Genomic DNA, 17,544 nt, shown 5'->3' on the forward strand with positions numbered 1-17,544 from the left:
ATAATAATAATGTGTTAACCACTGATGTAAAAAGGAAAGAAAATCATTTGGAAAATTCGTACAATTTTTGAGGATATTGAAAATAATTAACATGAACAATATGTTGAGAATAATAATTCAATTGATAATGAAGAAAATTATATGAATTTAAAAAGGTTTGTTTCTAGATAATATATTAATAAAAAATTAAAATAAAAACTTATTCCAATATATAATATATCCAATATATAAAATATATCTATATAACAAATTATTTATTTATTTTTTTTTTTTTATTTTTTTTTCTTTGTTTTTTAATTAGTATCTTTTTTTGTATTTATAATGTTAAGATATATACTTACATTATATAAAAACAAAATATTTTAAATATTTAATGCACAGATTATAAATTTCAAAATTTGATAATAATAATAAAATATATTAATTTTTTTTTTTTTGGTTTTTTTTTTTGGTTTTTTTTCTTTTGTATTCTTAATATTAATTTTTATCATTATTAGTATGTTATATTTATTTATGAAAAATTTATATATATAGTGCTAATATTATAAGACTTTAATAATCAAATGGTAATTATACAAAATTATTCAAATATATATATTCCATTTCAATATCATACGTAATATAAACCATAAGGTTTAATGTAATTTTATTTTTACTTGTAATAAAAAAAAAAAAAAAAGAAAAAAACCTAATAATTATTAGCTATTTAAAAACAAAAAACTAATATATATACATAATCATTATTTTAAAGTTCATTTTTTTTTAAAAATTATACCTTACTTTCAATAATATTTGTCGTATATTCTTATAATTCCTTAATATTATATATAATATTAAACATATATTATAAAAATAAATTAAAAAGATATTTTTCTTTTTTTTAATTTTCTAATACACATATTTTATTGATATATCTCCAATTATTATACTGTAAAAGAAAATAATTTTCTTTTTTTTTATAATTAAAAATATATATATATATTATTTTGCGATAATTTAAAATTATTATTTTATCTAATTTATATTTTAATTATTCCATAGGATAAATAAAAATTTATATATGTATACATAAATTAATGTTCAATCAATTTTATTAAAAATATGAAAAAATGTATAAAATAAAATAAAATAAAAAAATATCCACACACACACACACATATATATATATAAATGTGAATTAAATATATTATTAAGCCAATCAACAAATATCGATGACGTTATATACTTTATTATATGCCTCAGGATAATTGTGACATCCATAATTTAATATATGTGCACTCAAATGTTTATAATTGTTCTTATCCTTTTCATTTTTTTTTATCACTTTTTGTAGAATTTTTCTTCCTCTTATAATTTTTATTAACATTATTATAAAATATATTTACAAATTTTTTTTTTTTTTTTTTTAACATACTTTAAAATATAGTCCAATTAAAAACAAATTCATATGAAAACGTATACATTAATAATTTTTTAATAAATAAAATATATATATATATATATATATATTAAAGAAAAAATATCATACACATAAACAACAGTCTCCATTTATTTTATTAAAATTTAGTTTTTATTTTATTACAAATAATAATATTAAATTATATTTAATTTGTAAATGTAATTGTTTCAAATACTTTATTGTTTTTCTTCTCTTATTTCTTTCATAATTTGGTGTAAGGACTTCAGTTTTAATTATTCTATCACATTTTGAAATTTATAATCTGTGCATTATCTTCTTTTTATATGCTTCTTCGTGTTTTGTAAGCTGTACATTTTTTGACTACTTTATAAATTTTTTTTTAACTTTATTATTATTATATTTTTTATTTTTTTATTATTACTTCACTTTCTTTCTTCCAAATTTAAGTTTATTTTACCCTAGTTAACTATGAAATCTAAAATTATAAAACTTTTCAAACGTAACAAAAATTAAATTCTCTAAACTCTTAACACTTCAAACAAATTTATAACCAAACATAAGCATTCTAATGTGGTTTTATTTAATATATATACAATTATGTTTATAATCAAATTGGACTTATATATCTAATGCTCTAAACTGCATAAATCATAGTTTCTAAGTCAATAATTATTCAATTGATAGGATTATTTACCATACAAAATTAACAGTCTTAGGTTTCTATAATTTAATTCTTCATTATATTGTTTTTCTTGTTTTTTTTAATTTTTTCCATTGCCTCTTCCATCATATATATCCAAATAACTAATAAAAGATTATGCCTTTTGAAACAAATTACAATTTATTATGAAAATATTGTACCTTAATACATTAGTTCCACAGTCTTTTTATAATATTATTTATTTAATGTATATTTTTATAGAAATTATTTCAACATATAATTATGAACATATAAAAAACATTCACCTTTATAATATTTTATAAAATGAAAAAATGAATCATATTCATTTCATAACTTAATACATATTTAAATATAATCATTATTTCGAACATCAATTCCTATACTCGTAAGAGAAAACATATATTATATATATAAAAAAAAAAAATAAATAAACACAATATCAACAAAATACTTATATTATTTTTAATGCAATTATAATCTAACAACAAATAAAATTAGTACACATATATATATATATACAATCTCTTATGTAAGACATGTATATCCTATTCATAAAAATAAATATAGAAAAAAATATAAGTAATTAAATGGAATAATTGTATGAAATAAATATTCATATATGTACTTAATAAAATAATATTTTAAAAAATCTTTTCTAATTATTATATATATATACATATATATATATATATATATATATATATATATAGATTTTTTTTTTTAAAGAAATATTTTATACATTAATAAATATATTATAATTTTTATTATACATATAAAAACTTTATTTTTGTTAGATATAAACTATTATAAAACTAATATATACAAAACTTAATTTTGTTTCCTTTCTTTTTCTTTATTTCCACATAATAATTTTAAAAATTATATCTCATAATATATATATATATATATATTATTTACTAATTAATTTTTCGAAATATATTTTAGATTAAATCTTTAAATTTTATATTTATATAAAAATTACTTTTTTTATATTTTTATAATTATTATATATAAGTATATATATGGTCTAGTAGAAAAATAATAATATAAAAAAAAAAAAAAAGAAATCAGTTACATTTCAATGAAACAATTATAACTCTCTTACAACAAGGTTTGTAATGGATTTGTCTATTATATATATATATATATATACATTTATACATTTCTTTTGATTCATATAGAATATTAAAATATTTATATACAGGAAAACAAAATAAAATGTACTATCTCATAAATAAAAAAAGAAAAAAAAATATCCAATATATAAGATAACATTTTCAAACTACAAATATATAATTTATTATTAACAAATAAATGCGATCAAAAAAAAAAAAAAAAAGCTAATGAAATAAAATAGAATACTATATAATATATATACGTATACAAATTATTAAATTATTCCCCATCTTGCCAATAAGGAAATAACTCGCTAACAAGTTGAACATATCTTCTTTTTGCATCTTCTCTATTTAAATTTTCTACAGATTTCCAAGCATTATATTTTCTTCTATCATATACATTATATCTGCTTGGTTCCTTTATATTACAATTACCAATTGTACCCTGCTTATAATATTTATACAAATTTAATTTAATTTCGTTAGGCAAATTTACATTTTTAGGTACACTATTAATAAAAGAAACACTTTCCTCAAAGAGCTCAGCCATTTTAAGATTTATTCCTTGGTCTTTTTTAATGAAATTAAAGTTCTACAAATAAAAATTATAAATAAAAAAATTAATAAATATAAACTTTTTTTTAATGACAAGAAATAAAATATAATCATATATTATAAAAAAAAACATATATATATATATATATATATATATATATTTATTTATTTATCAGAAAAGACTTTATAATATAAGAGCACAGTTTATATAAAGATCAAAATAAAATATATTACCTTATGTAATTTTTTTTATATATACAAGTCTTTCTTAAAAAAATAAAAATCAATAAAATAAATAATAAAAGAATAATATATTTTTAAAAATATTTATATATGTTATAAAAGTTTAAAAAAATGTTTTTATCTATTTATTATATATAAAAAGTATGTTCTTTTTTTAATATTTCTTAAATATATATAAAAATAATTTTATAACTTAAAAAACACTACTATATTTAATTTCTATTTATAACCAAAATTATTTTTGAAACCATTTAAAAATTATATATATTACATAAAAATAATTGAAATTTTTAACAAAAAGGGAATAATATAAATTAAAAACAAAATATTTTTATTATTTTCTATTGTTTTTTTTTTTTTTTTTTTTTTTTACTGAACTACAAAAAAAAGATCTTTTCATATTATTATCATTTAATTAATACATATAAATATTTATATATATATAACATTAAAAAAAAAAAGGATATTTATCAAAATAATAAATGCAGTATTGACATAAAATCATTATAAAAATCCTGCATGCATAATTTCAGATATGCATATTATTTTTATATAATATTAAAGTAAAAAGGTAAATATATATTTATATAATCATTATAACTATAAATTGAGACATGGTAATTATATATCACTATAAAAAATAAGTACTTTAAATATTTTAATATTCACCAATACAATGGTTTGTAGTGTTTTTTATATATATTGTCCTATAATAATAAGTTTCTATATTATTAAATATATTTTACTATATTTCTATTTCATAATATTGTATTTTCATAAAAAAAAAAGTCTATAAAACTATAATTACTACTATTTTATGTACTTTAAAAAAGAAAAAATAAAAATAAAAATATACAATATCATCTATTTATAGTGAAATAATTATTATGAACATACATAATATATTATATATATATATATATATTTATGGTTTTATAAAAATTATTTTTCCAAAAAAAAATAAATATATAATTTTGTTTATATATATATATATTCATACAATTATTCACGTCATACATTAAAATATAATAAATTTTTTAAATAAATATTACATTTATTATAAAAATATTAAAAATACTTACATAATATATACAATCGTTAATTTTTTTTTTTTTTTTTTTTTTTTTTGGTAAATATACATAATATAATTTCATATTTAAATAAATATATTAATATAAAAGTAAATAAATAAATTATAAAATCATAAGAATTTATAAATTATTCTTTATTTTGCCAATTAGGAAAAATTTCTGAAACGATTTCAACGTATCTTTTCTTAGCATCTTCTCTATTTAAATTTTCAACTGATTTCCAAGCATCATATTTTTTTTTATCAGCAAATTTAAAATGACTTGGTTCTTTTATATTACAATTACCTACAGTACTTTGTTTATAATATTTGTATAAATCTAGCTTAGTCTCAACTGATAATTGGCTATCGTTAGGTAATGAGTTAATATAAGTAACAGAAGCATCAAACAACTCTTCCATTTTTTACTAAATAAGGTTATTTTGAAATGAAAAGTTTAAAAATATGAAAAATATATTATATATATAATATAATACAATATTTTATGTATTTATAATTATAAAAAAAAATGAAGTGTAAATGATATACACATATACATTTATATGTTACTGTTTAAATTTATAAGTGTTTTATTTACAATTATAATTATAATAATATAAATATATATATATAATATGTTTATTTTTATAAATATTCTTATATATTTTATATAAATTAAAAAAAAAAAAAAAAAAAAAAAATATATATATATTCAAAAATAAAATTAATTTGAAGGATTACATTTTATTTTTTAAAACTAAATTTTGTTATGAGCTTATATAATTAGATATTATCGTCCTTGTAAATATTTAAAAAATATATATATTAATTATAAAATTGAATTTTTACTATATAAAATAAAAATAAATCAACATTATATATTTTGTTACATCTACCTTATACTATTAAGATTTTATTATATATGTGTATATAGATATATATATTAAGTAAAAATGATTAATATAATTAAAACCTTCCTCCAAATATATATATATATATATATATATATATATATATATATATATATTAACACAATATAATTATAAATAAGAATTTAATAATATTATATGCTTTAAATTATTTCTATTAATGATAAAAAAGAACATTATTATATGAGATTTTAATATATATATATATATATATATATATAATATTTCTTATAGCATATTTTACTTATTCTTAAAAAAAAATCTAAAATTTCATTGTAGTAATAATATTTTGTTATTTAAATTTATATATTATGTAGTAGTGTTCATATTGCATTATATCATAATAACAAAAAATAATAAAATATTATATATATATAATAGTATTTATATAAATTTGTTATATTAGCTCAAAAATATATATGTGTAATTTATTCTTTTGTAATATATAAAACATTCACACATATATATTATATATATATATATTATACATATATTAATTACTATAAGCTTCTTAAAATAATAAAGAATTTATTAACACATAATATTTTTTAATCATATAATTCTGAGTTTGAATAAGTATTTAAAACCAATATTTATATTTAAGTAGTTTATTACATTATATATATATATATATATATTTCATATATTCAATATACAACTCAATGATTAATATGTCATTATAAATTTTTTTTACTCTTATTTTAAAATATACTTTCTTAATTTATAAAATACTAGAATACGCATCTTAAATAATATTTAATCAGATGCAAATAATTATATATAATAAACAGTAAAAATAAATTTATGAAAAAAAAAAAAAAAAAGTATATCTAATAATGTATATTTATTGCTAATAATATATATAATATATATACAATATTATTAAATTGCTTATGATTATTATAATTTTCTTATATATATATATATATATATACAATTCATATTAATATTAAAAATTAATTGGTACCATAAAATATCATTAAACAAATATGGTATTATAAAGTATATGTTCCTCATCTAAGAACATAACACATTAAAAAAATGTTCTTTTATAACAAGAAAGAAATCATACAATAATAACAATTTTAGACACTTTCAAATCTTTTACATTCAAAAGAAATATGTTAAATACATATATATATATATATATATATATATATATATTTATTTATTTATATTTAATTTTTCTAATGTATGGCATAAAATATATATGGCATAAAATATATATTATTGAAAATAATACTAAAAGTATTTTTATAGTAGTAATATAAATATATTCCCCACCTATATATTTAGGCTTATAAAAAATATATATAAATTTATATTCGTATAAAACATTGTTATATAAAAAGGTATATAATTACATTTATTTTGTATGATCATAAATAATGATATATGTAATAATGAAAATATAACATTTTTTTTTTTTTTTCTTTTGGTATATTAAAATGATCAATTTAATGATATAATTGATATTATTTCTTGAATTATATAAAATATATTTGTAATATTTTTATTAAATAATATATATATATATATATATTAATTTATACTTTTTTTATAAATGTAGTTATATCAACAAATTAAATATTTTTCTTCTTTTCCTTAATAAAATAAAATTATAATAATTATCCTTTATTATTAATCCTTTCTCTTTTTTCTTATTACCTTAATTTTTTAATTTATATTAAAAAGTAATAGAAATTATTATTCACTTTTGCAAATAAAAATGATTTCCTGTATAATTATCTTATTGCTATAATTTATAAATTATATGTTCTTAAAAAAAAATAAAAAGAAAAGAAAAATAAAAGAAAAAAGATTAATAGCACATCATATTAATATTAAATATATAAATAATAAAACAATAATAAATTATTCTTTTATGTCTAAATTTTATATATCATAAAAAAAAATTAATTTATTTATAATTTTTTTCTTTTTTTTTTTTTAATTAATTTACACCTCAACAAATTTTTGTGAATTCATTATTTTTTCCTCAAAATCTTCTTTATATTTATCAAATAATTTTTTCTTTAATTCATCAAAATAGTTTATACATTCATAAATAAAATTTACTATATCATTAACTGTTACATCTTTATTAAGTAAATTATGAAATTTTTCTATATATTCCATCTCTTCAGATGATAAGGTCTCTACAATATCATTAAGACAATCTATCCATATAGAGTTATTATCATTAATAAAATTATCACAATCATAAGTGTTATTCTTATTTAAATATTCATCAACATAACCTTTTAATTCCTTCAATAAATCTTTCATATCTTTAGCAATATTTAGAGATTGATACCACAAATTAATAAGAACACGTTTTGGTGGAATTTCTTCTAATGTATTTAGCACATCATATAATTCTTCTTTAGTTAACTGTCTTGACAAATCATTGATATCTATAGTTTTAATATCGACCTTATTTTTAATATTTGAATTATTTGATTCATCAACTAATATGGTTTCTTTATAGATATTTTCTATTGATGTATAATTTTCCTTTTCAGCCTCAGACAATGTACGTATAAATAATTTATCATGTTCTTTTGATAAGGATGTATTATTTTCATATAGATTCTAAAATAAAATAAAAAAATTTTATTAAATGTATTACAAATATATATATATATATATATATATATATATTTATTTATTTATTTTTATTAAATGTATAATGAAAATATATTAAACACATTATTTTGTCTTCCTACCGATAACGTTATACAGAATAATGAAATTATACATAAAACTACACACATAAAATGAAAAGAACTATAACTTTTATTAGATTTATTGTTCATTTTATTTAAATTAAATGAATATACATCTTTATCCTTATTATTTACATCATTTTTATTATCGAATATTCCATTAGATAAATTAAGCAAGAAACTATTTACTCTATTCATCCTTAGAAATATTTATCATAAGTAGGAAATGTATATCTTTATATATATATATATATATATATATATAAATAAATTTAAAATAGTAATAAAATATATAAATAATTCGCAAATATATATAGAACAATCTAAAAAAATATTATCTTAAACATTAGAAAAAACAAGTATAGAGTTTTCTTGTTTTTTTTTTTTTTTTTTTTTTAATTCATAAATAATAAATATATATATATAATACTATAACAAGTCCTACTTATATATATATTTTTTTTTTCATACTTCCATAATTATATATATATATATATATATATATATATATATATATATTATATAAAATAAAAATATATGACAATACAAATTCTTTTAAAGATAAGTATATTTTTATTTTTATATACATTAAATTTACGAAATAAAAAAAAAAAATTAATTTAATAATATTAAAATGATTTTTTCTTTATTTTTGATTTTAGGAAACAATTCACTAAATCATTATTAACTTTTTATTCAAATAACACGTGTATTTAAAAAATAAATAAAAAATATCTATAACATATTACTGTAGTTTGAGAAAATTTTTTAAAAAAATAATTATTTCTATTATAAAAAAATATGGATCTTTTAATTTATAATATTAGAAATATATACATATGTGTAACATCAAAAAAACAAAAAAGAAAGAAAAACAAATACATATATACATACTTATATACATACATATATTATACAAATATATTATTTAGCCAATCAATTAAAATTTTAACAGTTCGTTCTGTATCGGGTTCGCAAGCTAATCTGTGGGAACCATAATTCAATATATGAGCACTTAAACGTTTAAAAGAATCTTCACCATTTTTGGTATTTAAATCATTGGTTTTACCCAATCTTTTCGTTAAAAAGTTTTTATAATATCCATGATCACATGAATACCATAATTTTTGTTGTTCTGTCAAATCATTTCCGGATAAAAGTACATAATTCTCTATATTTTGACATGCTCCAGTTATATCATTTTGAATGTCATCAGCCTTAGATATGTTTTCATCTCTTAGTGATATATCTCTTTTCTCTTTATCATTATTAGTCTCGTCCGATGCAGTAGGAGTATTTAATCCTTCAGTTTCATTTTCATTATCATCCCCTTTAGCATTAGAATTTTCATCATCGTTTTTGTTGTACAATTCTACCATTTTTTTAACGAAATCAACAGGACCTGTAGGATCAACAGTATTATCATATTTTGACTGAAGAACAAAAATGTCCATATCACTCTCTTCTATATATTTTAATATTTCAGGAATTAAACATTTATCAGCTGCTAATACACATTCTGTAGCTGCTCCAAGTTTCACACCGTCAGAATAATGATTAGGATCAATATCTGTGTCACCTTTAATCCAGGGATATTTGTGTTTCTCATATAAAAGATCCATTTCATAAAGTGGTATATATTTTTTAACATATCTACATAACCTATATAATATTCTATTAATTAATTTACGCTTATGATTCTCAATACTTATCATAGGTGAAATAAGAACTAAACCTTTAATATTATCTTTCCATTCCTTATTACCTTTATATATAGCTTCAATAGTTCTTAAAGCTATACATCCACCCATTGATGTTCCCAAAATTATTATAGGCTTTAATTCATTTTTCTCTTTGTATTCATTTATAAATATTTCTAACGCTTGAACAGTATCTAAAACAAAATTCTCAAAATTTTCAACAAAACATCGTTGGTTTCGAGCTCCATCTGATAAACCATGAGACTGGTTATCTATTCCAATAAATGTAAAGCCATTATTATTAAATTTTTCAATCCAACTATTTTTATATGATAAGACTCGCTTACCACAATTGCAAGAATCACAAATACCACAAGTAGAACAAAAGTAATATTTATTATCTACATAATCATTAACATCAGTTTCATCCATTAGTAAAACATTATCATCATTAACAAACATTTTTAAATTATTAGCATACTGTCCTATATCGTCAAACAATTGTTTAATTAATAAACTTCTAATATTTCTATAGTAATATATACCTTCTAAAGAAGATAGATATAAGGATAAACTTTCAAACAATTCACTGTTTTCATTAATATTAGATCTATTATATAATGCGTATGATTCAATGTCAATATCAAAATTATCCTTTAATACATCATATAAATCATATAACATAGACACATTATTTTCTTTCTGAACAATGTTTTTATTAATATCACTATTACTAGTAACATCATTATCATTACTTCTTTTATAATCCTTATTTTCAACATTATTATTACTTAAACCTTCACTTGTTTCCCCATTCGCATTTACATTATGAGCATTTTCTTCCTCATTATTATTATGAATAATATTTGGATCAACCACGTTTTTTTCATTTAATGTCTCCTTTCCATCTTTATTCCATATTTTTTCCTTTATAATACATTCCATTTTATCATATACAGTTTTGAATATATTGTTATATATATCACTTATATCCTTTTCTTTTTTAATATTTGTTATCTCATTTTCGTCTTTGGTCAATAGGTTCTCCTTAAAAATAACTTCAACTTTATCATATAAACTTTTGAACATATTATTATATATATCACTTATATCCTTTCCTTTATTAATATTTGTTATCTCATTTTCGTCTTTGGTCAATAAGTTCTCCTTAATAATAACTTCAAACTTATCATATAAATTTTTAAATACATTATTATATATTGAACTTACATCATTTCCTTTATTAATATTTGTTAATTCATTTTCATCAGTTGATAATAATTTCTCCTTAATCATAAATTCTATCTTATCATATAAAATTTTGAACATATTATTATCATTACTATATTCCTTAAAATAATCCAAAATTTTACCTATACTATAATCAGTCTCATTAACACTTTCACCTTCCTTTCTATTTCTTTCAACCCATTCAGGCATACCAGAACAAATTAAATATTCATTTCTTAAATGTGTAGTTAAACCATGTAGAGCAAAAATGTAAGCTTTCGGATTTTCTATCTTCCAAGTATACCTAGCTATTTTTAAATTATCTTTGTTTGTAAAAAAGTTTATTTCCGGATTCCTGTCGTCATATAATAACTCAACAACAGATTTATTTTTTTCTATTTCTAATGGTGATTTAGTTATTGTATTGCAATTTTCTCCTTGAACTTCTAAACTTTCATTACTTGATAAATTATCCTTCTGTTCATCGCTTTTAGGAAATTCCTTAATATCATTAAAATTTTTATTCTTATTAGATTCATTTTCTTTGGCTTTAATCATTAATTTATAGTACTCCTTACATATATTATCGATTAATATTTTCTTTTTATAATAATACTCATCATATAAATTTTGCTTACTTTCAATATTATCATTTTCACTCACTTTCAAAATGGGCTCATCCCTTTCTTCGGGATCCTTTAATAATTCTCCTAGACATCTTGAATATATATTAACACATTGTCCATTTGTTAGGAAAATTTCATTGTATAAATATATATTCTAAAAAAAAAAAAAAAAAAAAAAAACATTTAAATAAATATGAATATATATAATATTTTAGTAAAATCTTAATTATATAATGTGCACACACATATATATATATATAATTACATATTTAACAAATTATCATAAACTTACCAATAATGTTTTATATGACACTGAAAAAAAGAATAAAAAGAAAAAGATCCTACACATGTATCTTGTTGTCCTTTGTTGAACTGACATATTCTATTCTATTATTATATTCAAATTTAAAAATATAAATAACGTACCTCTTTTCCATAGATATAACTTTTCTTTTTTTTTTTTTTTTTTTTTTTTTTTTTATTATTATTATTATTATCTTTTAAAAATTTTTCATTAAATAATGAAATATTATAAAATATACATATATATATATATATATATATATTTTTTTTTTTTTTAATAAACAAATATTTTAATGTGTTCATCCATGTAAGTTTATCATTGCTTATCTACATATTTGTTTTTTTTTCATTATTTATATAATATTTTTTTTGTATTAAAAAAAAAAAAAAATAATAATTTAGGATGCATAAATACACACAAAGAATATAATTATAATATGATTTCTATTTTATAATTGATAATATTAATATAAGAATACTACATATATATATATATATATATATATATATATATATATATATACATAGTATATATTTTTTTCTGTATTTAAATTATAATATAATAGAATGGAAGCAGAATAACAAAGATTTATAGAATCAAGGAATATTCATAATCCAATATATAAATGATAATATAAATCAAGACACACATATATATATTTAATAAATAAAGGTATAAACGTTAAATTATTTCGCTTTAATTATTTCAAAAAATAATAAACCAAAAAAAAAAAAAAAAAAATGGATATCATATATATGTATTTTATATATAATGTTCCCTTTTTGACATCAAAAAAAGGGGAATACCATGGAATATATATTTCTTTCTCTCTATATACAGATATTATATGTATATATATATGTATGTTTATCTTCTATATAAATATTCTTTTTAAAATTAATGAAAACTTAATTATATATAAAATATTGTTATTTATCTTTAAAAAATATAATTATAATACATCCGAAAAAAAAAAAAAAAAAATGAATATATATCCTTTTATTACAATAAAAACATATAATATTTAATTCTAAAATATATATTTTTTATACTATTAAATCAATATAAAACGGAAAATATTAATATATTAATATATTTATTCATCCTTTCATTTTATTTTTTTCTTTTGACAATAAGGTATAAATTATTATTAATATATTCTTAAATTATTCTTGGTTGAAGATATATAGGTATAAATTATAATTAATATATTCTTAAATTATTCTTGGTTGAAGATATATATAAACCCAGAAAAATACATAAAAAAATAATTTTAAAAATATAATAATTTCTCAAAATATATAATTATATATAATTAAAATAAATAAAATGCATATATAACAATTATTAAAACTATAAAAATTTAAAAATACTTCATTTCTATATATATAAAATAAAATAAGAAAATACTTTTCTTAAAATATAAAAATAAACTTTATATATAAACATTTTAATATATATATATAAAATAGTGTATATATATTACATTTATAATATATATTATTGAGGTATTATATATATATATATATATATATATATAAATTTTTTCTTTTTTAAAGTCCATAAAATATTAACTAAATGAAGTTATTATATTTTAAATACAACATATATATTGTATATAGACTCCTTTGCTTTTTATTCTTTTAAAAACATTTGTTCTCTTTACTAGATAAATTTTTTTTTTTTTTTCCTACTTTTATTTATCTCTTATAATTTTTTGTAGTTCCAAAAAAAAAAAAAAAAAAAAAAAAATGTAAAATAAATAAATATATAAATAATAAAAATGAATTGAATTTAAAATATTATATTTTTTAAAATAATATTAATGTGAATAATATATTTTATGTATAATATATATTAATGTTTATTTTTAATTATAAAAATTATTTATATAAGTAAAAAAAAAAAAAAAAAAAAAAGAATATATTTTTTTAATATAAGTAATATTTATTTATATAAAATATACTGAATATATATATTAATTAAAATATATATAATATAAGATATATGTGAATAATATAATTTTTATATTAAAATGATGGGAAATTTTGTATTTTTCTTTATTTTGAGTATTTTTTGAAAATTATTAATTATATACATTCCATATAAACTTTTATATATATATTATAATTCTTTAATATATATAATACGAAAAATGAATCCATATTCAATTAATAGTATTCTTCATTTTTGCCTCTTAATACACACAATATATATTTAATTAGATATATAATCTTATAGTAAAATCACCATTTTAAATGGAAAAATATATATATATATATATTATAGGCATTTACTTATTTATTTATTTGTCTATGTTAAAAGCATAATTGTAAAATTTTCTTAAGCTTTTTATATATTGATAAAAAACCTTGAAATTGTATGAGCTCGCTTTTATTTTTTTTTTTATTATTTCACTTTAAATAATAATGTAAAAAAGTCTGGATATATAAAAATAATATACTAAAAATTTTATAAAGTTACAAAAATAACATTTTATTTATTAGAAATAACAAAATTAATATTATATCAAAGGATATTAAATTTGTAGTAATATATAATGGTAATTTTATAATATAAGATAAATGAAAATTTATGGATATGAAATTATAATATATATTATATATATATATATATATATATATATATATGTACACACTTATATCATTCATTTATATATAAAACATTTATATCATATAATAATTTTCATATGAACTTGAAAAAATTATACATCGCTTTTCTTAAAAAATGATCCATATTTATCTATATAAATATATATATAGTATAAATCATATTGATGAATAAATGTATTAACTCCTCAATATTGCACATATCCTTTTTTTTTTTTTTTTTTTTTTTTTTTTTTGGGGTTTATATATAAATAAAATGAATATTCCAATTATATAATATGTATATCAAATGAATTATACATATTCCAGGTCATTATCTACTTTAAAATAATAATAAACAATAATAATTTATTTTTTTTTAAATATATCTTATTTTCCTTTTCTCCTTTAATTTCTTAATTTTTTTTAAAAAAAGGAAACGAGAAATTATATTTCTTAAGTATTTATATTGTTTTGTCTTTTTTGCTGTTATATATATATATATATATATATATATATTAGAAATATATAAAATATATTAATTGAACAAATATATTTTAAATTATATAAGTTGCATCTTATTTTATGATAATAATATAAGAATTATAAAAATATTAAGATAAATTATCAACATTTTTATAATTTTACATTATAATATATATATATAATTTTTATAATATCAGATATTATATTTTTTTTAAATAAAACATAAATTTGTTATTTATCTCATCTATAATTAACATCATAAATAAAACAAAATATAGAAGAAATATTACTCTTTCTTTTTTTCTTTTTTTTTTTTTTTTTTTTTTCTATAACAATATTTATATATTATTTAAAATAGAAGAAGAAAAAAATATAGTAAAAGATACAACCAAATATACCAAATATATATTTTTTAAAAAGTGCGTTCTCTTCTTTAAAAAGTTCATTTTTATTATATTTTCATTCGTACAATTTTCTTATATAATTTTTTACTTTTTTTTTTTTTTTTTTTATATTTCTATATAAAATAATTATTATATATGCATACATCTAAACACATAAAAATTAAAAAAAAAAATTATTATAATTATTAAGAAAAAAAAAAAAAAAAAAAAAAAAAAAAATCATATAAAAATAAGAACCAATTCATTTTATTATGCAAAAATATATATAAATCGTTCTTTTATAAAGATGTATTAAATATATATATATATATATATATATATTCTTTTTTATTGCTTTCCAAAAGATTAAAAAAAAAAAGAACTCATTCCCAAAATTCCTTTTGCATTTTTTTTTTTTTTTTTTTTGTTCTGCTAAATTCAGTTATTAGGTAAATTATATTATAAATCCTTTCAAATAAAAACAATCCAATTTTAATTATTTGTTATGTGATTTTTGTATTTCTTATGAACTTATTCTTTAAAATTATACTGAAGGTTTAGCAGTTAAAAGTGGTGTGCTTTCTTGTTTGTTTTTGGAATCACCGCTTCCTTTTTTATCATTTCCTTCTTCTTTGTTATCGGATTTATGATTCTTATAATATATACCAAAACCTACACCAGCACCTATTAGGGCAGCGAGAACAGAAGCTACGGAAGATAATATTACAATGTTCTTCTTCTTCTTTTGAGCATCTGTTAATTTTTTTACGCCACCTGATCCACTACTACCTGCTAAAACATATCCTGGAATAAATAATTTAACTGCTATAATAGCAACGAAGAAAAATAAAATCTTTGAAATTTTCATCCTGAATAAAATATTTAAAAGTTAAATAAAATTATATAAAAATAATTTTTATAATAAATTTGGAATTAATTAAAAAAAAAAAAAAAAAATTAAAATAATAATAAAATAAAATATAATATCCTAAAAAAAATTTAAAAAAGCTTTTTTTTCGTTTTTTTTTTAAATATTAAATTTTTATTTATAAAATAAAAATAAAATAATTCTTTTTAAAATTTTTAAAAATATTTTTAAAAAAATAATAAATTTTAAAATTTTATAACTTTTTTTGTAGAAAATGTTTTTTAATAAAATTTTATTAAAAAATTGATAATTTTTTTAAAATTAAAAAAAAATTATTATATATCTTTAAAAAATTTAAGATTTTTATATATACAAAATAAATATTTTATTATTTTTAAATAAGCATATTTTTTTCTTTTAAAGAAAATAAATATATTTTTTTTTTAAATTTATAAAAAATAATATAATAATAATATATTATACATATATGCATATATCTATATAAAAATAATAAAATAATAAATAAAAAAATAACATATAGCTAACAAATATGTATCCTTTCTTTATATAAAAATGTAGTTATTATGTAGTTC

General features: G+C 15.9%; 5 protein-coding genes across 5 annotated transcripts; all 5 read right to left on the reverse strand.

The window, feature by feature from the left end:
* Positions 1–3,497: 3,497 nt before the first annotated feature.
* Positions 3,498–3,770, reverse strand: PGSY75_1001100 (the record flags this gene model as incomplete). Its single annotated transcript, XM_018785776.1, has 1 exon — positions 3,498–3,770. The coding sequence occupies one exon, from the start codon at positions 3,768–3,770 to the stop codon at positions 3,498–3,500; it is 273 nt and encodes a 90-aa protein (XP_018641393.1).
* Positions 3,771–5,236: 1,466 nt separating this feature from the next.
* Positions 5,237–5,509, reverse strand: PGSY75_1001200 (the record flags this gene model as incomplete). The annotated part of the gene is made up of 1 exon (XM_018785777.1): positions 5,237–5,509. One exon carries the CDS (start codon positions 5,507–5,509, stop codon positions 5,237–5,239), a length of 273 nt encoding a protein of 90 aa, XP_018641394.1.
* Positions 5,510–7,975: 2,466 nt separating this feature from the next.
* On the reverse strand, positions 7,976–8,943 carry PGSY75_1001300 (exported protein (PHISTa); the record flags this gene model as incomplete). The annotated part of the gene is made up of 2 exons (XM_018785778.1): positions 7,976–8,611; positions 8,746–8,943. The coding sequence occupies 2 exons, from the start codon at positions 8,941–8,943 to the stop codon at positions 7,976–7,978; spliced, it is 834 nt and encodes a 277-aa protein (XP_018641395.1).
* A 713-nt stretch (positions 8,944–9,656) lies between these two features.
* PGSY75_1001400 (putative alpha/beta hydrolase) lies at positions 9,657–12,680 on the reverse strand (the record flags this gene model as incomplete). Its single annotated transcript, XM_018785779.1, has 2 exons — positions 9,657–12,455; positions 12,594–12,680. The coding sequence occupies 2 exons, from the start codon at positions 12,678–12,680 to the stop codon at positions 9,657–9,659; spliced, it is 2,886 nt and encodes a 961-aa protein (XP_018641396.1).
* A 3,947-nt stretch (positions 12,681–16,627) lies between these two features.
* On the reverse strand, positions 16,628–16,951 carry PGSY75_1001500 (early transcribed membrane protein 10.1; the record flags this gene model as incomplete). The annotated part of the gene is made up of 1 exon (XM_018785780.1): positions 16,628–16,951. The coding sequence occupies one exon, from the start codon at positions 16,949–16,951 to the stop codon at positions 16,628–16,630; it is 324 nt and encodes a 107-aa protein (XP_018641397.1).
* Positions 16,952–17,544: the final 593 nt, after the last annotated feature.

The sequence above is a fragment of the Plasmodium gaboni genome, chromosome 10, assembly GCF_001602025.1.
Source record: "Plasmodium gaboni strain SY75 chromosome 10, whole genome shotgun sequence".
Classification (NCBI taxonomy): Eukaryota; Apicomplexa; class Aconoidasida; order Haemosporida; family Plasmodiidae; genus Plasmodium; species Plasmodium gaboni.